The sequence below is a fragment of the Pseudophryne corroboree genome, chromosome 7 (assembly GCF_028390025.1).
Source record: "Pseudophryne corroboree isolate aPseCor3 chromosome 7, aPseCor3.hap2, whole genome shotgun sequence".
Classification (NCBI taxonomy): domain Eukaryota; kingdom Metazoa; phylum Chordata; class Amphibia; order Anura; family Myobatrachidae; genus Pseudophryne; species Pseudophryne corroboree.
The window spans coordinates 82,661,577-82,686,042 of record NC_086450.1 but is presented as its reverse complement, the minus strand read 5'-3'; the positions used below and the strand labels follow the sequence as shown (position 1 = coordinate 82,686,042).

The following is a 24,466-nucleotide window of genomic DNA, read 5'->3' as shown; positions in this document are numbered from 1 at the left end:
CAATAGCTGTGGACGCTCTGGTAACACCGTGGGTGTACCAGTCAGTGTATGTGTTCCCTCCTCTGCCTCTCATACCCAAGGTGCTGAGAATTATACGGCGGGGAGGAGTAAGATCTATTCTCGTGGCTCCGGATTGGCCAAGAAGGACTTGGTACCCGGAACTTCAAGAGATGCTCACAGAGGACCCGTGGCCTCTACCTCTGAGAAGGGACCTGCTCCAGCAGGGACCCTGTCTGTTCCAAGACTTACCGCGGCTGCGTTTGACGGCATGGCGGTTGAACGCCGGATCCTAAAGGAAAAAGACATTCCAGACGAAGTCATCCCTACTTTGATAAAAGCCAGAAAGGATGTAACCGCAAAGCATTATCACCGCATCTGGCGGAAATATGTTGCGTGGTGCGAGGCCAAAAAGGCCCCGACGGAGGAATTTCAACTGGGTCGATTCCTGCATTTCCTGCAAGCAGGAGTGTCTATGGGCCTAAAATTAGGATCCATTAAGGTCCAGATTTCGGCCCTGTCGATTTTCTTTCAGAGAGAACTGGCTTCAGTGCCTGAGGTCCAGACGTTTGTTAAGGGAGTGCTACATATACAGCCTCCTTTTGTGCCTCCAGTGGCACCCTGGGATCTGAATGTTGTTTTGGGTTTCCTAAAATCACATTGGTTTGAACCACTCAACACTGTGGACTTAAAATATCTCACATGGAAAGTGGTCATGCTGTTGGCCCTGGCTTCAGCCAGGCGTGTGTCAGAATTGGCGGCTTTATCCTGTAAAAGCCCTTACCTGATTTTTCATACGGACAGGGCAGAATTGAGGACTCGTCCTCAATTTCTCCCAAAGGTGGTTTCAGCGTTTCATCTGAACCAGCCTATTGTGGTACCTGCGGCTACTAAGGACTTGGAGGACTCCAAGTTGCTGGACGTTGTCAGGGCCCTGAAAATATGTTTCCAGGACGGCTGGAGTCAGAAAATCTGACTCGCTATTTATCCTGTACGCACCCAACAAGCTGGGTGCTCCTGCTTCTAAGCAGACTATTGCTCGCTGGATTTGTAGTACAATTCAGCTTGCGCATTCTGTGGCAGGCCTGCCACAGCCAAAATCTGTAAAAGCCCACTCCACAAGGAAGGTGGGCTCATCTTGGGCGGCTGCCCGAGGGGTCTCGGCTTTACAACTTTGCCGAGCTGCTACTTGGTCAGGGTCAAATACTTTTGTGAAATTTTACAAATTTGACACTCTGGCTGAGGAGGACCTGGAGTTTTCTCACTCTGTGCTGCAGAGTCATCCGCACTCTCCCGCCCGTTTGGGAGCTTTGGTATAATCCCCATGGTCCTTACGGAGTTCCCAGCATCCACTAGGACGTCAGAGAAAATAAGAATTTACTTACCGATTAATTCTATTTCTCGTAGTCCGTAGTGGATGCTGGGCGCCCATTCCAAGTGCGGATTATCTGCAATACTTGTACATAGTTATTGTTAACAAATCGGGTTATTGTTGTTGTGAGCCATCTATCCAGAGGCTCCTCTGTTATCATGCTGTTAACTGGGTTCATATCACAAGTTGTACGGTGTGATTGGTGTGGCTGGTATGAGTCTTACCCGGGATTCAAAATCCTTCCTTATTGTGTACGCTCGTCCGGGCACAGTATCCTAACTGAGGCTTGGAGGAGGGTCATAGGGGGAGGAGCCAGTGCACACCAGGTAGTCCTAAAGCTTTTCTTTTGTGCCCAGTCTCCTGCGGAGCCGCTATCCCCCATGGTCCTTACGGAGTTCCCAGCATCCACTACGGACTACGAGAAATAGAATTATCAGTAAGTAATTTCTTATTTTTTCCCCACTCTCTGCAGCCACTGGGGCTCCCTGTATCCGGATTTGTTCTGAGAGAGGAGACTTGCTATTCAGGTACCTGTGTAACTGTGTTGGGCTGTTGACTTCTTTTCCCCCTTGTGTGTGTGCAGCGCGCGCTGTGACTAAAACAGCGTGCGCAGCGAGAGGGGATGCACTGCCGCTCTTTGATGTGCACGGACTTTACTACAGAGAGGCGGGCAGGAAGCTACTCCCGCCTGCCTCTAGCACTGGTCCGCATTAGTTCCCCTTCTTGAAGGGGACCGTCAGCCGCTGCGGAAACAGAAGGGGAAGCAGGACTTCCCGCCTTCGTCTCCCGCTCAGCACTGCGCCGCCTACCTCAGTCTGTGGGGGTGGGCTTCTTCTCCGGGCGCCATTTTCTACACACTGCTGCACGGGGGATTCAGCTTCTCACCCTTTCAGGCGGGGATCAGGTTACCGCAAGTACATTGTATCTTTCCTATTACAGTAGGCTACCTAGCTTTTCTCTGTTAATATACTAGTTCCCCCCACCCTTCACCCTTTTTCATTTTATACAGGTTTATTTTTTAGAGCTATAGCAGGGGTAAGGAGTTCCATTTTGTAGTTAGTCTATACTGTGTGCTCCCTTCTTAGGACACCTTTGATCCTTAACACAGCAGTATGGCCAATAAGCCGGACAAATCTGCTAAGGAGAAGGCAGGCTCTGCTGTTTACTTTGCCTGTTCTCAATGCGGATACAAACTTTCTAAGGGTAGCACGGAGCACGGATCCAGGTTCTCTCTGCACTGTATGCTCTGGGACGCCTGTAGTTGAGCAGTCTGGTGGGTCGGCAGATCAGTGTATTCCTCTTGGGGCCAGGAACATGGCCAATGCTATTGCGGATTTGCGTCGGTCCCAGTCAGGTACTGATACAAATCAATCTGCTGAGGAACCACCTTGGGCGAGACATATGCATAAATGTCTTTCGGATATAGCACAGTCTATTAACAAAATTTTGACTACTTCGGGCTTAGCGGCCACTAAAAAACAGCATCCGCTATCACCTTCCCAGGTGAGGAGTTGGATCCAGTCACTCCGTTGGAAGAGGATGAACTGGATTCTGAGTGGGAAGATTCTTCCGCTTGAGAGGAAGAAGAATTGTCTAATAGCGAGGCGTTCACTCTGGCTTTGTGTTTGGAATGCTGACTCTGATTCCAAATAGACATTGACAGCCATTCCATTTAAAGGAGAATTCCTCTTTGGTCCGGAACTTACGAAGATTATCTCTAATACCACGGGTGGCTAGAGCCCTTTTCTTCCACTTGCTCCTCAAAAGCCGAAAGAGACTACATTTCGGTCCTTTCGTATTCAAGGCAGGGGCAGTTTCCAGTCCTTTCGAGCCTTTTCAAGATTCCCACACAGAGGTGCGTACCGTGGTAGGGAATCACAGGCATCTCGCAAACTTGCAGTCAAGCCTGCCGACAAACCTGCCGCATGACGCGGGGAGATCTCCGGAGGGGTTCTTGGTGGTTGGGGCACGGTTACTACACTTCCAAGAAGTGTGGCTCCTGTCACAGCTGGATCGGTGGGTGTCGTAGGTCATAACCCGAGGTTTCATTTTGGATCTAGAGGAACCTGTCCCAGACCTCTTTAATCTCTCCTCTCCCAAGCCATCCCTCCAGACAAGCACTAATTCAGGCAACTTCCACACTTTTACAAAATGGAATAATTCTTTCAGTTCCCAAACTACAACTGGGTCAAGGCTTTTACTCAAGTCTTTTTCTCATGAACAAACCGGACGATTCGTTTTGACCCTTTTTGAATCTAAAATGCCTGAATCCGTATCTTGCTGTCCAAAAATTCAAAATGGAATCTATTCGTTCAATGGTGGTCATTCCGAGTTGTTCGCTAGTTAATTTTTTTTCGCAACGGAGCGATTAGTCGCTAATGCGCATGCGCAATGTCCGCAGTGCGACTGCGCCAAGTAAATTTGCTATGCAGTTAGGTATTTTACTCACGGCATTACAAGGTTTTTTTCTTCGTTCTGGTGATCGTAATGTGATTGACAGGAAGTGGGTGTTTCTGGGCGGAAACTGAACGTTTTATGGGAGTGTGTGAAAAAACGCTACCGTTTCTGGGGAAAACGCGGGAGTGTCTGAAGAAACGGGGGAGTGTCTGGGCGAACGCTGGGTGTGTTTGTGACGTCAAACCAGGAACGAAACTGACTGAACTGATCGCAGATGCCGAGTAAGTGTGGAGCTACTCAGAGACTGCTAAGAAGTGTCTATTCGCAATTCTGCTAATTTTTCGTTCGCAATTTTGATAAACTAAGATTCACTCCCAGTAGGCGGCGGCTTAGCGTGTGCAAAGCTGCTAAAAGCAGCTTGAGAGCGAACAACTCGGAATGAGGGCCAATATCTACATAAGACGCGTACCTTCATGTTCCAATTTGGTCAGGTCATCAACATCTGTTGAGGTTGGCAATCGGTCCTTGGCATTTTCAGTTTCAGGCTCTTCCATTCGGTCTTTCCACGGTCCCTCGAGTATTTTACAAAAATATTGGTTCATGTAGTGGCGATCCTCAGATGTCAGGGGGTCAACAGTACTCCTTACCTGGACGATTTGTTGCTAAAGGCTCCGTCACAGGAACTTCTTCAACACCTACGATTCACCACGGAGACTCTACATTCTTTCGGATGGATTGTAAATTTCCGGAAATCTTCCTTGATCCCCTCTCAGGAGATGATTTTTCTAGGTCTCCTATTCAACACGAGAAGTCAGAAGGTTTTTCTACCTCAAGACAAACTTCAGGTTCTCCAATCGAGAGTCAGCTCCCTGTTACAATTACTGAAGGTCTCAATTCTCCGATGTATGTAAGTATTGGGCAAGATGGTGGCGACCTTCGAAACAGTACCGTATGCCAGGTTTCGTGCTCGGGCCCTTCAGTCTCAGATTTTGGGCTCTTGTAATCAAACTGGCCCACTTCTGGACTGGCAATTGTGCCGGCTGTCTGCTCAGACTCGCCAGTCTCTCCATTGGTGGCTTCACAGTCTGAATTTAACCAAGGGGGCCCCGTTCACTGTTTTGGTCTTGGATGATGATCACCACAGACGCCAGCCTAACCGGTTGGGGGGCAGTGTTTCAATCTCAACACTTCCAGGGACTCTGGAACAGTCAGGAATCGAGGTTACCAATCAACATTTTGGAGTTCAGATCAATTCGTTATGCCCTGCTTCAGGTACAAACCAGTGTTAGGGGTCATCCGGTATGCCAGGTATGGGGAACCTTCAGCCCTCCAGCTGTTAAACTACATATCCCAGCATGCCCTGCAACAGTTTTAGCATGGCCAAATAGCAAAATGGTAGCAAAGCATGCTGGTATGTGTAGTTCAACAACAGCTGGAGGGCCAAAGGTTCCCCACCCCTGCGGTATGTATTGAATCAGACATAAACAAACAAGGTGGTACTCGCAGCTGGAGAGCCATGAAGGAGGTTGTCCGTATTCTCCAGTGGGCGGAACGGTGGATTCCGACCATCTCCGCAATTCACATTCCAGGCGTCGACAACTGGGAAGCAGATTTCTTAAGCCATCACACGATACATCCGGGAGAATGGGAACTGCATCAAGAAGTCTTTCTGACCCTCGTGTCTGAGGCACACCCGACATCGACCTCATGGCCTCTCGTCTCAACCAAAAACTACCCCGGTACGGCTCTCGAACTCGGGATCCTCAAGCAACGCTAATCGATGCATTGGCATTTTCATCTGGTGTTTCTGCCATTTCCCCTGATACCGCGCCTGCTTCAACGCCTTCAAGAGAAGGTCCTCCAATCATTCTTGTAGCGCCAGACTGGCCTCGTCGTCCGTGGTACTCTTCTCTGCAGCATGGAGTCCAGGGAACCGTTCAGTCTACCTTTGCGATCCTATTTACTTCTACAAGGTCCTTGTCACCACCACGGTTTAAATCGTCTGGCTTTGATGGCATGGTTCTTGAATCCAGCATTTTAAGAGCTAAAGGGTTATCTCGACCAGTGGTACAAACTATGCTTCCGGCTAGGAAACCGGTCACCTCTCGTGTTTATCAAAGAGTATGGCATATCTTCATTGCTTGGTGTGAAAAGCGTGTATTGTCACCGCACCTTTTTTTCGTTTACATCGTCTGCTGTCCTTCCTTCAGGAGGGTCTAACTAAAGGGCTTCGTTTGTCCTCCCTTAAGGGTCAAGTTTCGGCATTGTCGTATCTTTTTCAAAAAAGATTGGCTCTAATTCCGGAGGTTCAGATGTTCCTTCAGGGTGTCCTCTGGATTCAACCTCCGTTTGTTCCTCCGGTTCCACCCTGAAATTTAAATCTGGTTCTTCGGGCTCTCAAGAAACCTCTGTTTGAGCCACTAGAAACTGTTGAATTATGTTTCCATACTCTGAAGGTGGTTTTTCTTTTGGCCATTGCTTCGGCCAGGCGTGTTTCTGAGTTAGCGGCGCTTTCTTACAGACCACCTTTGTTGGTCTTTCAAGGCGATTGAGTGGTCCTTCGTGCGAAGCCTTCCTTCTTACCAAAGGTTGTGTCGGCTCTCCATATGAATCCGGACATGGTGCTTCCAGCGTTTGTTCCAGAGTCTTCTGGAAAAGATTGTCATTTGGCATTGTTGGATGTGGTTCGAGCCTTACGCATTTATTTGTCCCATACAGAGTCTATTCGTCGTACGGATACCTTGTTAGTTTTGATTGACGCACCCAAACGTGGCTGGCCGGCTTCTAAAAACACGGTGGCATGTTGGGTTACTTCTGCTATTCGGCAGGACTATGTTTCTTCAGCATTACCTGTTCCTGACTCGTTGAGGGCTCATTCGACTATGGCTGTTGGAGCCTCTTGGGCTGTTCGCGGTGGTGTTTCAGTTGAGCAGTTGTGTAGAGCAGCAACTTAGTCTTCCGTGCATACTTTCACCAAGTTTTACCGTTTTCATACTTTTGATTAGAAGACTGCCTCTGTTGGGCGTCAAATTTTACAGACCGCTCTGCCGTCTGTTTCTTTTTTCTCTATTTAGCTGGCTTTGGGAAATCCCATAAGTACAGATGCAGCGTCCCCCAGATGGAATCGGAGAAATAAGGATTTTTGTTTACTTACCGTAAAATCGATTTCTCTGATTCCATCTGGGGGACGCTGCGATCCCTCCCGTATTTTTGTCTGGTTTATTGGTTGTGTTCTGTCTGCCTCTTCTGGCTTTGCTAAACGTTAACTGAGGTGATATGCTAGTCAGGCTGGAGATGAGAGGGGTTAGAGGGGGAGGAGTTCGTTTTTGTAGGTTCTGTGCCAAAACTCCCTCCCTCACACTCTAACCCATCAGTACAGACGCAGCGTCCCCCAGATGGAATCAGAGAGAGATTATACGGTAAGTAAACAAAAATCCCTATTTTTTTTATTGGTTTTTAATGAATAAAAACATTTTGAGAGAGTTATCGCCAACTTAGGACTCGCAAAGAAAAAGACCACAATTTCTTCCATAATGGGATTTTCCTAATTGAATAGCAAAAGGTTGCAGATGCGTGTTTTTCCAGCAGAAAAAAATTGTGACCTATTTCAGGATTAAGGGCCAAATGTATTAAGGGCCTAATTCAGATCTGATCGCGTTAGCAAAACCATGTGCACTGCAGGGGGGGGCAGATGTAACATGTGCAGAAAGAGTTAGATTTGGGTGTGGTGTGTCCAAACTGAAATCTAAATTGCAGTGTAAAAATAAAGCGGCCAGTATTTACCCTGCACAGAAACAATATAAGCCACCCAAATCTAACACTCTGCACATGCTACATCTGCCCCACCTGCAGTGCACATGGGGGGTGATTCCGAGTTGTTCGCTCGCTAGCTGATTTTAGCAGCATTGCACACGCTAGGCCGCCGCCCTCTGGGAGTGTATCTTCGCTTAGCAGAATTGCGAACGAAAGATTAGCAGAATTGCAATTAGAAAATTCTTAGCAGTTTCTGAGTAGCTCGAGACTTACTCCTACACTGCGTTCAGCTCAGGCCGTTTCGTTCCTGGTTTGACGTCACAAGCACGCCCTGCGTTCGGCCAGCCACTCCCCCGTTTCTCCAGACACTCCTGCGTTTTAGCCTGGCACGCCTGCGTTTTTCCGCACACTCCCAGAAAACGGCCAGTTTCCGCCCAGAAACACCCACTTCCTGTCAATCACACTCCGATCACTTCAACGATGAAAAACCTTCATTCAGCCGTGAGTAAATCTACTAAGTTTTGAGCTAAAATACTTAGCGCATGCGCACTGCGTACCATGCGCATTTTCGCATTAATCGCTCCGTTTCAAAAATTGGCAACGAGCGAACAACTCGGAATGACCCCCATGGTTTTGCCCATTAGCTAACAAATTTGCTGCTGCGGTCAGATCTGAATTAGGCATTACGTTTTAACAAGAGATAAAGAGGAGACGGATAAAGAGTGATAAATGAACAGCCAATCAGTCCTAACTGTCCTTTTTCAAACACAGCCTGTGACATGGCAGTTAGGAAGCTGATTGGCTGGTCATTTATCTCTCTTTATCCGTCTCCACTTAATCTCTTGTTAAGGCTTAATACATTTGTGCCTAAGTGAGAAGGCCCCATTGGCTACTTATTGTACTTTTCTCTATCGTCCTAGTGGATGCTGGGGTTCCTGAAAGGACCATGGGGAATAGCGGCTCCGCAGGAGACAGGGCACAAAAGTAAAGCTTTCCGATCAGGTGGTGTGCACTGGCTCCTCCCCCTATGACCCTCCTCCAAGCCAGTTAGATTTTTGTGCCCGGCCGAGAAGGGTGCAATCTAGGTGGCTCTCCTAAAGAGCTGCTTAGAAAAGTTTAGCTTAGGTTTTTTATTTTACAGTGAGTCCTGCTGGCAACAGGATCACTGCAACGAGGGACTTAGGGGAGAAGAAGTGAACTCACCTGCGTGCAGGATGGATTGGCTTCTTGGCTACTGGACATCAGCTCCAGAGGGACGATCACAGGTACAGCCTGGATGGTCACCGGAGCCTTGCCGCCGGCCCCCTTGCAGATGCTGAAGTAAGAAGAGGTCCAGAATCGGCGGCAGAAGACTCCTCAGTCTTCTAAAGGTAGCGCACAGCACTGCAGCTGTGCGCCATTTTCCTCTCAGCACACTTCACACGGCAGTCACTGAGGGTGCAGGGCGCTGGGAGGGGGGCGCCCTGGGAGGCAAATGAATACCTATTTTGGCTAAAAATACCTCACATATAGCCTCCGGAGGCTATATGGAGATATTTAACCCCTGCCAGAATCCGTTAAGAGCGGGAGACGAGGCCGCCGAAAAAGGGGCGGGGCCTATCTCCTCAGCACACAGCGCCATTTTCCCTCACAGAAAGGCTGGAGGGAAGGCTCCCAGGCTCTCCCCTGCACTGCACTACAGAAACAGGGTTAAAACAGAGAGGGGGGGCACTAATTTGGCGTTAGAAATATATAAAAAAGATGCTATAAGGGAAAACACTTATATAAGGTTGTCCCTATATAATTATAGCGTTTTTGGTGTGTGCTGGTAAACTCTCCCTCTGTCTCTCCAAAGGGCTAGTGGGTCCTGTCCTCTATCAGAGCATTCCCTGTGTGTGTGCTGTGTGTCGGTACGTGTGTGTCGACATGTATGAGGACGATGTTGGTGAGGAGGCGGAGCAATTGCCTGTAATGGTGATGTCACTCTCTAGGGAGTCGACACCGGAATGGATGGCTTATTTAGGGAATTACGTGATAATGTCAACACGCTGCAAGGTCGGTTGACGACATGAGACGGCCGACAAACAATTAGTACCGGTCCAGACGTCTCAAAAACACCGTCAGGGGTTTTAAAACGCCCGTTTACTTTAGTCGGTCGACACAGACACAGACAGGGACACTGAATCCAGTGTCGACGGTGAATAAACAAACGTATTCCTTATTAGGGCCACACGTTAAAGGCAATGAAGGAGGTGTTACATATTTCTGATACTACAAGTACCACAAAAGAGGGTATTATGTGGGATGTGAAAAAACTACCGTAGTTTTTCCTGAATCAGATAAATTAAATAAAGTGTGTGATGATGCGTGGGTTCCCCCCGATAGAAAATTATGGGCGGTATACCCTTTCCCGCCAGAAGTTAGGGCGCGTTGGGAAACACCCCTTAGGGTGGATAAGGCGCTCACACGCTTATCAAAACAAGTGGCGGTACCGTCTATAGATAGGGCCGTCCTCAAGGACCAGCTGACAGGAGGCTGGAAAATATCATAAAAAGTATATACACACATACTGGTGTTATACTGCGACCAGCGATCGCCTCAGCCTGGATGTGCAGAGCTGGGGTGGCTTGGTCGGATTCCCTGACTAAAAATATTGATACCCTTGACAGGGACAGTATTTTATTGACTATAGAGCATTTAAAGGATGCATTTCTATATATGCGAGATGCACAGAGGGATATTTGCACTCTGGCATCAAGAGTAAATGCGATGTCCATATCTGCCAGAAGATGTTATGGACACGACAGTGGTCAGGTGATGCAGATTCCAAACGGCACAAAGGTGTATTGCCGTATAAAGGAAGAGGAGTTATTTGGGGTCGGTCCATCGGACCTGGTGGCCACGGCAACTGCTGGAAAATCCGCCGTTTTTACCCTAAGTCACATCTCTGCAGAAAAAGACACCGTCTTTTCAGCCTCAGTCCTTTCGTCCCTATAAGATCATATCTGCCCAGGGATAGAGGAAAGGGAAGAAGACTGCAGCAGGCAGCCCATTCCCAGGAACAGAAGCGTTCCACCGCTTCTGACAAGTTCTCAGCATGGCGCTGAGACCGTACAGGACCCCTGGATCCTACAAGTAGTATCCCAGGGGGTACAGATTGGAATGTCGAGACGTTTCCCCTTCGCAGGCTCCTGAAGTCTGTTTTACCAAGGTCTCCCTCCGACAAGGAGGCAGTATGGGAAAAAATTCACAAGCTGTATTCCCAGCAGGTGATAATTAAATTACCCCTCCTACTACAAGAAAAGGGGTATTATTCCACACTATATTGTGGTACTGAAGCCAGAAGGCTAGGTGAGACTTATTCTAAAAAATTTTTTGAACACTTACAAAGGTTCAAATCAAGATGGAGTCACTCAGAGCAGTGATAACGAACCAGGAAGAAGGGGACTATATAGTGTCCCGGGACATCAGGGATGCTTACCTCTATGTCCCAAATTTGCCCTTCTCACTAAGGGTACCTCAGGTTCGTGGTGCAGAACTGTCACTATCCGTTTCAGACGCTGCCGTTTGGATTGTCCACGGCACCCCGGGTCTTTACCAAGGTAATGGCCGAAATGATGATTCTTCTTCGAAGAAAAGGCGTCTTAATTATCCCTTACTTGGACGATCTCCTGATAAGGGCATAGTCCAGGGAACAGTTGGAGGTCGGAGTAGCACTATCTCGGATACTGCTACAACAGCACGGGTGGATTCTAAATATTCCAAAATCGCAGCTGATCCCGACGACACGTCTGCTGTGCCTAGGGATGATTCTGGACACAGTCCAGAAAAAGGTGTTTCTCCCGGAAGAGAAAGCCAGGGAGTTATCCGAGCTAGTCAGGAACCTCCTAAAAACAGTGCATCATTGCACAAGGGTCCTGGTAAAAATGGTGGCTTCCTACGAAGCAATTCCATTCGGCAGATTTCACGCAAGAACTTTTCAGTGGGATCTGCTGGACAAATGGTCCGGATCGCATCTTCAGATGCATCAGCGGATAACCCTATATCCAAGGACAAGGGTGTCTCTCCTGTGGTGGTTATAGAGTGCTCATCTTCTAGAGGGCCGCAGATTCGGCATTCAGGATTGGATGCTGGTGACCACGGAGCCCAGCCCGAGAGGCTGGGGAGCAGTCACACAAGAAAAAAATTTCCAGGGAGTGTGATCAAGTCTGGAGACTTTTCTCCACATAAATATACTGGAGCTAAGGGTAAATTTATAATGCTCTAAGCTTAGCAAGACCTCTGCTTCAAGGTCAGCCGGTATTGATCCAGTGGGAAAAACATCACGGCAGTCGCCCACGTAAACAGACAGGGCGACACAAGAAGCAGGAGGGCAATGGCAAAAACTGCAAGGACTTTTCGCTGGGCGGAAAATCATGTGATAGCACTGTCAGCAGTGTTTCATCCCGGGAATGGAAACTGGGAAGCAGACTTCCTCAGCAGGCACGACCTCCACCCGGGAGAGTGGAAACTTCATCGGGAAGTTTTTTCCACATGATTGTAAACCGTTGGGAAATACCAAAGGTGGACATGATGGCGTCCCGTCTGAACAAAAAACGGGACAGGTATTGCGCCAGGTCAAGAGACCCTCAGGCAATAGCTGTGGACGTTCTGGTAACACCGTGGGTGTACCAGTCGGTGTATGTGTTCCCTCCTCTGCTTCTCATACCTAAGGTGCTGAGAATTATAAGACGTAGAGGAGTAAGAACTATACTCATGGCTCCGGATTGGCCAAGAAGGACTTGGTACCCGGAACTTCAAGAGATGCTTACAGAGGTCTTATGGCCTCTGCCGCTAAGAAGGGACTTGCTTCAGCAAGTACCATGTCTGTTCCAAGACTTACCGCAGCTGCGTTTGTCGGCATGGCGGTGGAAAGCCGGATCCTAAGGGAAAAAGGCATTCCGGAAGAGGTCATTCCTACCCTGGTCAAAGCCAGAAAGGAGGTGACCGCACAACATTATCACCACATGTGGCGAAAATATGTTGCGTGGTGTGAGGCCAGGAAGGCCCCACAAAGAAATTTCAACTCGGTCGTTTCCTGCATTTCCTGCAAACAGGAGTGTCTATGGGCCTCAAATTGGGGTCCATTAAGGTTCAAATTTCGGCCCTGTCGATTTTCTTCCAGAAAGAATTGGCTTCAGTTCCTGAAGTCCAGAAGTTTGTCAAGGGAGTATTGCATATACAACCCCCTTTTGTGCCTCCAGTGGCACTGTGGGATCTCAACGTAGTTCTGGGATTCCTCAAATCACATTGGTTTAAAACCAGTCAAATCTGTGGATTTGAAGCATCTCACATGAAAAGTGACCATGCTCTTGGCCCTGGCCTGGACCAGGTGAGTGTCAAATTGGTGGTTTTTTCTCAAAAAAGCCCATATCTGTTTGTCCATTCGGACAGGGCAGAGCTGCGGACTCGTCCCCAGTTCTCTCCCTAAGGTGGTGTCAGTGTTTCACCTGAACCAGCTTATTGTGGTGCCTTGCACCTACTAGGGACTTGGAGGACTCCAAGTTGCTAGATGTTGTCAGGGCCCTGAAAATATGTTCCAGGACGGCTGGAGTCAGGAAAACTGACTTGCTGTTATCCTGTATGCACCCAACAAACTGGGTGCTCTTGCTTCTAAGCAGACTATTGCTAGTTGGATGTGTAATACAATTCAGCTTGCACATTCTGTGGCAGGCCTGCCACAGCCAAAATATGTAAATGCCCATTCCACAAGGAAGGTGGGCTCATCTTGGGCGGCTGCCCGAGGGGTCTCGGCTTTACAGCCTTGCCGAGCAGCTACTTGGTCAGGGGCAAACACGTTTGCTAAATTCTACAAATTTGATACCCTGGCTAAGGAGGACCTGGAGTTCTCTCATTCGGTGCTGCAGAGTCATCCGCACTCTCCCGCCCGTTTGGGAGCTTTGGTATAATCCCCATGGTCCTTTCAGGAACCCCAGCATCCACTAGGACGATAGAGAAAATAAGAATTTACTTACCGATAATTCTATTTCTCGGAGTCCGTAGTGGATGCTGGGCGCCCATCCCAAGTGCGGATTATCTGCAATACTTGTACATAGTTACAAAAATCGGGTTATTATTGTTGTGAGCCATCTTTTCAGAGGCTCCGCTGTTATCATACTGTTAACTGGGTTTAGATCACAAGTTGTACGGTGTGATTGGTGTGGCTGGTATGAGTCTTACCCGGGATTCAAAATTCCTCCCTTATTGTGTACGCTCGTCCGGGCACAGTACCTAACTGGCTTGGAGGAGGGTCATAGGGGGAGGAGCCAGTGCACACCACCTGATCGGAAAGCTTTACTTTTGTGCCCTGTCTCCTGCGGAGCCGCTATTCCCCATGGTCCTTTCAGGAACCCCAGCATCCACTACGGACTCCGAGAAATAGAATTATCGGTAAGTAAATTCTTATTATTGGGTACACCTGCTGGTTAATGCAAATATCCTATCATCCAGTCATATGGCAGCAGCTCATTGCACACAAGCATGCAGCCATGGATTCAATAACACTGGAAAGATTGTATTAATCTTCATACAGTAGCATTTGGATTTGTGCAGTTTGTAAAAGTAACTTGTGTTGATGCTCTTATCTGTAGTGTGCAGAAACAAGGTGGAACACGCGGGAACAGTATGTTTTCCAGTATAACTTATTTATGTATTTTTTTCATAGCTTAATCAGAAAAATGGCCTCCCAGATGGTGGCTGCCCAAGTGAATTCCATGGTGTGGGGTTCCCAAGGTGCACCGCAATACCCATCACCAGCAACTGCGGTAAGGATTAAAGTCTGTCTTCCTCTGAATATAATGCCGTTATGTGGACATGTTGCAAGAACTCCTACCTATTCTTAGTCACTGGAACATGTGTGACGGAATCATTATATACCTACCTTTCCTTTTCTCTGCTTATGCTCTGTGTAGGTGTAGCTGTATGCAATAACCGCAGCCTATACTTACATTGTGTTTCCAACAAAGTTACTACACCCGCTGCAGGGTACAAACTTAAACATGAGTTTTTCTGCATTATAAGGGGGGAATTCAATTAGTCGCAGCAAAGTGCCGTGCTGGAGATATTTAATTAGCGGGGAATTCCCTGCACGTGAGTACCTGCATTTGGACTCTGGGCCTAATTCAGACCTAATTGCTGTACTGCAATTTACACTTTCCTGGGATCAGATAGTAGCCGCCCAGGGGGAGTGACAATTCGCCCCGTGCAAGTGTGTTATTGCATGTGTATGCTTTGCGAAAATTCCCCTCAGTCAGCGGACAGGTGCAAAACCGTTCGCATCACACTTGCCATCTATTTTTCCCATTCTGTACAGTCTGTTCATCGCTCAATACTTACTCCTCCAGTGCGAAGAAATCAGACTGATCGGGACCAGAGCTAATATCACACACCCTCCCTGAAACCGCTTCGGAACGCCTGCGTTTTTCCAGACACTCCCAGAAAGCGGGCAGTTACCACCCACAAACGCCTTCTTCCTGTCAATCACCTTGCGAACAGCCGTGCAACGTAAATTTCTCTGACGTCCTAGTGGATGCTGGGAACTCCGTAAGGACCATGGGGAATAGCGGGCTCCGCAGGAGACTGGGCACTCTAAAAGAAAGATTAGGTACTATCTGGTGTGCACTGGCTCCTCCCTCTATGCCCCTCCTCCAGACCTCAGTTAGAATCTGTGCCCGGCTCGAGCTGGTTGCACACTAGGGGCTCTCCTGAGCTTCTAGTAAAGAAAGTATATTTAGGTTTTTTATTTTCAGTGAGATCTGCTGGCAACAGACTCACTGCTACGAGGGACTAAGGGGAGAAGAAGCGAACCTACCTGCTTGCAGCTAGCTTGGGCTTCTTAGGCTACTGGACACCATTAGCTCCAGAGGGATCGACCGCATGGAACTGGCCTTGGTGTTCGGTCCCGGAGCCGCGCCGCCGTCCCCCTTACAGAGCCAGAAGCAAGAAGAGGTCCGGAAAATCGGCGGCAGAAGACATCAGTCTTCACCAAGGTAGCGCACAACACTGCAGCTGTGCGCCATTGCTCCTCATACACACTTCACACTCCGGTCACTGAGGGTGCAGGGCGCTAGGGGGGGGCGCCCTGAGCAGCAATAAAAACACCTTGGCTGGCAAAAATACCACAATATATAGCCCCAGAGGCTATATATGTGATAAATACCCCTGCCAGAATCCATAAAAAAGCGGGAGAATAGTCCGCGAAAAAGGGGCGGAGCTATCTCCTTCAGCACACTGGCGCCATTTCTCCCTCACAGCTCCGCTGGAAGGAAGCTCCCTGGCTCTCCCCTGCAGTCTACACTACAGAAAAGGGTAAAAAAGAGAGGGGGGGCACTAAATTTAGGCGCAGTATATATAACAGCAGCTATAGGGGACATAATTCAGTTAGTCCCTGCATTATATAGCGCTCTGGTGTGTGCTGGCATACTCTCACTCTGTCTCCCCAAAGGGCTTTGGTGGGTCCTGTCCTCTGTTAGAGCATTCCCTGTGTGTGTGCGGTGTGTCGGTACGGCTGTGTCGACATGTTTGATGAGGATAATGATGTGGAGGCGGAGCAGATGCCTATAGAAGGGATGTCACCCCCTGCGGGGCAGGCACCTGAGTGGATGGACTTATGGAAGGAATTGCGTGCACGTGTCGACTCCTTACACAAAAAATTTGACGACATGCCAAATGCAGGACAGCCGGCTTCTCAGCTCGTGCCTGTCCAGGCGTCTCAAAGACCATCGGGGGCTCTAAAACGGCCGCTACCTCAGATGGCAGACGCAGATGTCGACACGGATACTGACACCAGTGTCGACGACGATGAGTCTAGTCTAATGGTCCACTAAGGCCATTCGTTGCATGATTGAAGCAATGAAAGAGGTGTTACAAATTTCTGATATAAACCCAGGTACCACTAAAAAGGGTATTATGTTTGGGGAGAAAAAACTACCCGTAGTTTTTCCCCCATCAGAAGAATTAAATGAAGTGTGTGAAGAAGCGTGGGCTTTCCCTGATAAAAGATTGGTAATCTCTAAGAAGTTACTAATGGCGTTCCCTTTCCCGCCAGAGGATAGGTCACGTTGGGAGACACCCCCTAGGGTGGATAAAGCGCTCACACGTTTGTCTAAAAAGGTGGCACTACCGTCTCCGGATACGGCCGCCCTCAAGTAACCTGCTGATAGAAAGCAGGAGGTGATCCTGAAGTCTGTATATACACACTCGGGCATTATACTTAGACCAGCTATTGCGTCAGCATGGATGTGCAGTGCTGCCGCTGCGTGGTCAGATTCCCTGTCAGAAAATATTGACACCCTAGACAGGGACACTATTCTGCTAACCATAGAGCATATAAAAGACTCAGTCTTATACATGAGAGATGCACAGAGGGAGATCTGCCGGCTGGCATCTAAAATAAGTGCATTGTCCATTTCTGCTAGGAGAGGCTTATGGACTCGCCAGTGGACAGGGGATGCAGATTCAAAAAGGCATATGGAAGTTTTGCCTTATAAGGGTGAGGAGTTATTCGGGGATGGTCTCTCGGACCTAGTTTCCACAGCAACTGCTGGGAAGTCAGCATTTTTACCCCATGTTCCCTCACAGCCTAAAAAGGCGCCGTTTTATCAGGTACAGTCCTTTCGGACTCAGAAAAACAGGCGTGGAAAAGGCGGGTCCTTTCTGTCCAGAGGCAGAGGTAGGGGAAAAAGGCTGCAACAAACAGCAGGTTCCCAGGAGCAAAAGTCCTCCCCCGCTTCTTCCAAGTCCGCCGCATGACGGTGGGGCTCCACAGGCGGAGCCAGGTACGGTGGGGGGCCGCCTCAAAAATTTCAGCGATCAGTGGGCTCGCTCACAGGTGGATCCCTGGATCCTGCAAATAGTATCTCAAGGGTACAAACTGGAATTCGAGGCGTCTCCACCCCACCGGTTCCTAAAATCTGCCTTGCCGACAACTCCCTCAGGCAGGGAGGCTGTGCTAGAGGCAATTCACAAGCTGTATTCCCAGCAGGTGATAGTCAAGGTGCCCCTACTTCAACAAGGACGGGGTTACTATTCCACACTGTTTGTGGTACCGAAACCGGACGGTTCGGTGAGACCCATTTTAAATTTGAGATCCTTGAACACATACATAAAAAAAAAAATTCAAGTTCAAGATGGAATCGCTCAGGGCGGTTATTGCAAGCCTGGACGAGGGGGATTACATGGTATCCCTGGACATCAAGGATGCTTACCTGCATGTCCCCATTTACTATCCTCACCAGGAGTACCTCAGATTTGTGGTACAGGATTGCCATTACCAATTCCAGACGCTGCCGTTTGGACTCTCCATGGCACCGAGGATGTTTACCAAGGTAATGGCGGAAATGATGATACTCCTTCGAAGAAAGGGAGTTTTAATTATCCCGTACTTGGACGATCTCCTAATAAAGGCGAGGTCCAAGGAGCAGTTGTCGGTGGGAGTAGCACTATCTCAGGAGGTGCTACACCAGCACGGTTGGATTCTGAATATTCCAAAATCACAGCTGGTTCCGACGACACGTCTACTGTTCCTGGGTATGATTCTGGATACAGTCCAGAAAAAAGTGTTTCTCCCGGAGGAGAAAGCCAAGGAGCTGTCATCTCTAGTCAGAGACCTCCTGAAACCGAAACAGGTATCGGTGCATCACTGCACGCGGGTCCTGGGAAAGATGGTAGCTTCTTACGAAGCAATTCCTTTCGGCAGGTTCCATGCCAGAATCTTTCAGTGGGACCTGTTGGACCAATGGTCCGGATCGCATCTTCAGATGCATCGCCTAATAACCCTGTCTCCAAGAACCAGGGTGTCTCTGCTGTGGTGGCTGCAGAGTGCTCATCTTCTAGAGGGCCGCAGATTCGGCATACAGGACTGGGTCCTGGTGACCACGGATGCCAGCCTTCGAGGCTGGGGGGCAGTCACACAGGGAAGAAACTTCCAAGGACTATGGTCGAGTCAGGAAACTTCCCTACACAAATATTCTGGAACTAAGGGCCATTTACAATGCCCTAAGTCAGGCAAAATCCCTGCTTCTACACCAGCCGGTACTGATCCAGTCAGACAACATCACGGCAGTCGCCTATGTAAATCGACAGGGCGGCACAAGAAGCAGGATGGCAATGGCAGAAGCCACAAGGATTCTCCGATGGGCGGAAAATCACGTACTAGCACTGTCAGCAGTGTTCATTCCGGGAGTGGACAACTGGGAAGCAGACTTTCTCAGCAGGCACGACCTCCACCCGGGAGAGTGGGGACTTCATCCAGAAGTCTTCACGCTGATTGTAAATCGATGGGAACGACCACAGGTGGACATGATGGCGTCCCGCCTAAACAAAAAACTAGAGAGAGATTGCGCCAGGTCAAGGGACCCTCAGGCGATAGCTGTGGACGCTCTAGTGACACCGTAGGTGTACCAGTCAGTTTATGTGTTCCCTCCTCTGCCTCTCATACCAAGGGTACTGAGAATAATAAGAAAACGAGGAGTAAGAACAATACTCGTGGTTCCGGATGGGCCAAGACGAGCGTGGTACCCGGAACTTCAAGAGATGATCTCAGAGGACCCATGGCCTCTGCCGCTCAGACAGGACCTGCTGCAGCAGGGGCCCTGTCTGTTCCAAGACTTACCGCGGCTGCGTTTGACGGCATGGCGGTTGAACGCCGGATCCTGAAGGAAAAGGGCATTCCGGAGGAAGTCATTCCTACGCTGATTAAAGCCAGGAAAGATGTAACTGTAAAGCATTATCACCGCATATGGCGGAAATATGTTGCTTGGTGTGAGGCCAAAAAGGCCTCAACAGAGGAATTTCTACTAGGTCGATTTCTGCATTTCCTACAAGCAGGAGTGACTATGGGCCTGAAATTAGGCTCCATTAAGGTACAGATCTCGGCTCTGACGATTTTCTTCCAGAAAGAACTAGCTTCACTACCTGAAGTTCAGACGTTTGTGAAAGGAGTGCTGCATATTCAGCCCTCGTTTGTGCCTCCAGTGGCACCTTGGGATCTCAACGTGGTGTTGAGTTTCTTAAAATCACATTGGTTTGAGCCACTTAAAACCGTGGATCTAAAATATCTCACGTGGAAAGTGGTCATGTTATTGGCCTTGGCTTCAGCCAGGCGTGTGTCAGAATTGGCGGCTTTGTCATGTAAAAGCCCTTATCTGATTTTCCATATGGATAGGGCGGAATTGAGGACTCGTCCCCAGTTTCTCCCTAAGGTGGTATCAGCTTTTCACTTGAACCAACCTATTGTGGTGCCTGCGGCTACTAGGGACTTGGAGGATTCCAAGTTGCTGGACGTAGTCAGGGCCTTGAAAATTTATGTTTCCAGGACGGCTAGAGTCCGGAAAACTGACTCGCTATTTATCCTGTATGCACCCAACAAGCTAGGTGCTCCTGCTTCTAAGCAGACTATTGCTCGCTGGATTTGTAGCACAATTCAGCTGGCGCATTCTGCGGCTGGACTGCCGCATCCTAAATCAGTAAAAGCCCATTCCACAAGGAAGGTGGGCTCATCTTGGGCGGCTGCCCGAGGGGTCTCGGCTTTACAACTTTGCCGAGCTGCTACTTGGTCAGGGGCAAACACGTTTGCAAAATTCTACAAATTTGATACCCTGGCTGAGGAGGACCTTGAGTTCTCTCATTCGGTGCTGCAGAGTCATCCGCACTCTCCCGCCCGTTTGGGAGCTTTGGTATAATCCCCATGGTCCTTTCGGAGTTCCCAGCATCCACTAGGACGTCAGAGAAAATAAGATTTTACTCACCGGTAAATCTATTTCTCGTAGTCCGTAGTGGATGCTGGGCGCCCGTCCCAAGTGCGGATTGTCTGCAATACTTGTACATAGTTATTGTTAACTAAAGGGTTATTGTTGAGCCATCTGTTGAGAGGCTCAGTTGTTTTCATACTGTTAAACTGAGTATGGTATCACGAGTTATACGGTGTGATTGGTGTGGCTGGTAAGAGTCTTACCCGGGATTCAAAATCCTTCCTTATTATGTCAGCTCGTCCGGGCACAGTGTCCTAACTGAGGCTTGGAGGAGGGTCATAGTGGGAGGAGCCAGTGCACACCAGGTGACCTAAAAGCTTTCTTTAGTTGTGCCCAGTCTCCTGCGGAGCCGCTATTCCCCATGGTCCTTTCGGAGTTCCCAGCATCCACTACGGACTACGAGAAATAGATTTACCGGTGAGTAAAATCGTATTTTTTCTCACCATCATTTCGCCGTTTGGCGATGCGCGCGTGCATTGTGGTGCATGCTCAGTAGTTCCATAATCGCCAGCTGTGTGAAAACGCACAGCAGCGATCAGGTATGAATCGAGCCCTGAGCTCTATGAGCTGCAAGATAAAGACCATGTTAAAAACAACAAAAATGTTGTCACGCTCGGGGGTGGGGGGACCCCCATTGATTCTCCAATTCATGTGGAATCAGTGGGTTTCTCATACGTCCTAGAGGATGCTGGGGACACTTCAAGAACCATGGGGTATAGACGGGATCCGCAGGAGACATGGGCACTTTAAAACTTTCAAAGGGGTGTGAACTGGCTCCTCCCTCCAAGCCCCTCCTACAGACTCCAGTTTTAGAATTGTGCCCAGGCAGACTGGATACACTCTGAGGAGCTCTACTGAGTTTCTCTGAAAAAGACTTATGTTAGGTTTTTTATTTTCAGGGAGACTGCTGGCAACAATCTCCCTGCTTCATGGGACTTAGGGGAGAGAAGTTAGCCTACTCCAGTGAGTTAAAGTCTCTGCTTCTTGGCTACAGGACACCATTAGCTCCTGAGGGTTTGGAACACTCGGTATGCCTAGGGGTTCTTTCCCGGAGCCCGCCGTCACCCCCCTTGCAAAGCCAGAAGTCAGAAGACAGGTGAGTAGAAGAAGACTTCAGTGACGGCTTTGAGGTACCGCACAGCGATCGCGCTGTGCGCCATGCTCCCACACACAGCGGTACTACAGTGTGCAGGGAGGGGGGGGGGGGGCAGCATATAAAACCTCATATGAGGCTGTCAAAGAGTGGTATAAGTGCCTAGGAACTACATCCTAACCCCCGCCAGCATAAATATGTTAAAAAATAGCGGTGCTGAAGCGCGCCATTAAGGGGACGGGGCTTAGCCCTCACAGCTCTACTCAGCGCCATTTTCTCTTCACAGAGCTGCAGAGACGCTGGTCCTTCCTCAACACTGCTGTGCAAGTAAAAGGGTGCAAAATGGTTGGGGCACAGTTAATTTGGTGCAAAATAAGTTAATTATATAAGCGCTACAGGTCTGAGGCAATATACGAGTTTCAGAAGCGGAATAAGCGCTGGGTTGTGAGCTGGCAAACTCCCTTTGTGTTTCTCTAACAGGCTTTACTGTGGGTCTGTCCCCTATATGCCCAGTGTGTCTGTAGGTGTCGGTACACGTGTGTTGGCATGTCTGAGGCTGAGTGCTCTTCCCAGGAGGAGACTGTATTAGGGACAGAAACGGCTGTGGGAGTGACCCTGTCGGCACCGCCGACTCCTGATTGGGTAAATGTGTTCAATGCTTTGAATGCTAATGTGGCTCTTATTAGTAAGAGATTAGATAAATCTGAGTCTCAAAACCAGGCATGGAAGAAATCTGGAGGTTGTGTTAGCACAAGTCCAGACCCCCTCGGGGTCACATAAGCGTTCGTTTACTCAGTTGGCAGACACACATACCGACACGGACACTGACTCCAGTGTCGACTATAGTGATACCAGATTAGACCCAAAATTGGTAAAGAGCATTCAGTACATGATTGTGGCAATAAAAGACGTATTGCATATCACTGAGGACCCTACTGTTCCTGATAAAAGGGTCTGTATGTATAAGGGAAAGAAACCTGAGGCAACGTTTCCTCCGTCTCATGAACTGAACGCTCTTTTTGAAAATCTGGGGGAAAATCCTGACAAAAAGTTTCAGATTCCCAAAAGGATTCCGGTGGCGTATCCCTTCCCCTCTGGGGATAGAGAAAAGTGGGAGTCACCCTCCATTGTGGACAAGGCTCTATCACGGTTGTCTAAAAAGGTGGCTCTACCGTCTCCTGACATGGCAGCCCTTAAGGATCCTGCGGATCGTAGATGGGAAAATACGTTAAAATCCATTTACGTCACCACAGGTACACTACTCAGACCAGCCATTGCATCTGCGTGAGTGAGTAGTGCTATCGAGAAGTGGGCAGATAATTTGTCATCTGATATAGATACGCTGGATAGGGATAGCATCCTTTTAACGCTGGGTTATATCAGGGACGCTGCAGCCTACCTAAAGGAAGCGGCGAGAGATATTGGCCTTTTGGGCCAGGAGGGCATTGTGGATTCATCAATGGAATGCTGATGCTGACTCTAAGAAAGCTATGGAGTCTCTACCATATAAAGGTGGTGTATTGTTTGGTGACGGCCTCGCTGATTTGGTCTCTACGGCTACCGCGGGTCAGTCGTCTTTTTTGCCTTTATATTCCTCCACAACAAAAGAAAGCTCACCACTGTCAGATGCAGTCCTTTCGGCAAAATAAATACAAAAAAGGCAGAGGTTATTCCTTCCTTGCTAATAGAGGAAGAGGAAAAGGTAAAAGATCTCCGGCCGTGGCGGGTTCCCAGGAGAAGATGTCCTCCCCGGCTTCTGCCAAATCCACCGCATGACGCTGGGACTCCCCTGCGGGATCCGCACCGGTGGGGGCACAACTCAAACTCTTCAGTCAGTTCTGGGTTCGTTCGGACCTGGACCCATGGGTATTAGAAATAGTGTCCCAGGGGTACAAACTAGAGTTTCAAGACATTCCCCACTCGTCGATTTTTCAAATCTGCCTTACCAGCTTCTCTTCCGGACAGGGAGGTAGGATGCGATGCAATACAAAAGTTGTGTCAAAATCAAGTCATTATCAGGGTTCCCCCGTCACAACAGGGAGAAGGATTTTATATGAGTCTGTTCGTGGTCCCGAAGCCTGACTGCTCGGTCAGACCAATTCTGAACCTAAAATCCCTCAATTTCTACCTACGAAAATTCAAATTCAAGATGGAATCTCTCCGAGCAGTGATCTCCAGTCTGGAGGAAGGGGATTTTATGATGTCGGTCGACATAAAGGATGCCTACTTACACCTCCCCATATATCCTCCGCTTCAGGCTTACCTGAGGTTTGCCATTAAGGATTGTCATTACCAATTTCAGACATTGCTGTTTGGTCTGTCCACGGCTCGGAGGATTTTCACCAAAGTAATGGTGGAAATGATGGTTCTCCTGCACAAGCAAGGAGTCACAATTATCCTGTACTTGGACGAACGCCTGATAAAGGCGAGATTCAAGGACAAACTGTTGCAGGACATTACGCTCTCCCTGACTGTTCTGCAACAACATGGTTGACTCCTAAACTTGCCAAAGTCACAGTTAATTCCGACGAAACGGCTGTCGTTTTTGGGAATGATTCTGGACACAGAATTACAGAGAATTTTTCTTCCAGTAGTAAAGGCTCTAGAAATTCAAAGTCTGGTCAAACAAAATCTGAAACCAGCGAGAGTGTCAATCCTTCAATGCACTCGATTAATGGGGAAGATGGTGTCGGCCTACGAGGCCATTCAATTTGGCGGATTCCATGCCAGAGTGTTTCAGTGGGACCTGTTGGACAAGTGGTCCGGATCCCATCTACCCATGCACCGGAAAATAATCCTGTCCTCCAAGACCAGAATCTCACTCCTGTGGTGGCTGCACAGCTCTCACCTCCTAGAGGGATGCAGGTTCGGGATCCAGGACTGGATCCTAGTGACCACGGATGTGAGTCTCCCAGGCTGGGGAGCAGTCACACGGGGAAACCTTCCAGGGAAGATGTCAAGCCAGGAAATTTGTCTACACATAAACGTTCTGGCGTTGAGGGCCATTTACAACGGCCTTCTTCAAGCGGAACATCTTCTACGCAATCTTCCCGTCCTGATCCAGTCGGACAATATAACAGCAGTAGC

The 24,466-nt window shown here is 48.8% G+C and overlaps 1 protein-coding gene across 3 annotated transcripts in view; it reads left to right on the top strand.

Annotated features, from left to right (window-relative positions):
* The window catches only part of RBM45 (RNA binding motif protein 45), a 124,026-nt gene that overhangs the window by 38,422 nt on the left and 61,138 nt on the right, over positions 1–24,466 (top strand). For all 3 annotated transcript variants that reach the window (XM_063933385.1, XM_063933387.1, XM_063933386.1), the window contains exon 7: positions 14,202–14,301. In XM_063933385.1, the coding sequence (XP_063789455.1) occupies positions 14,202–14,301 (100 nt within the window). The remainder of the gene's footprint in view (positions 1–14,201; positions 14,302–24,466) is intronic.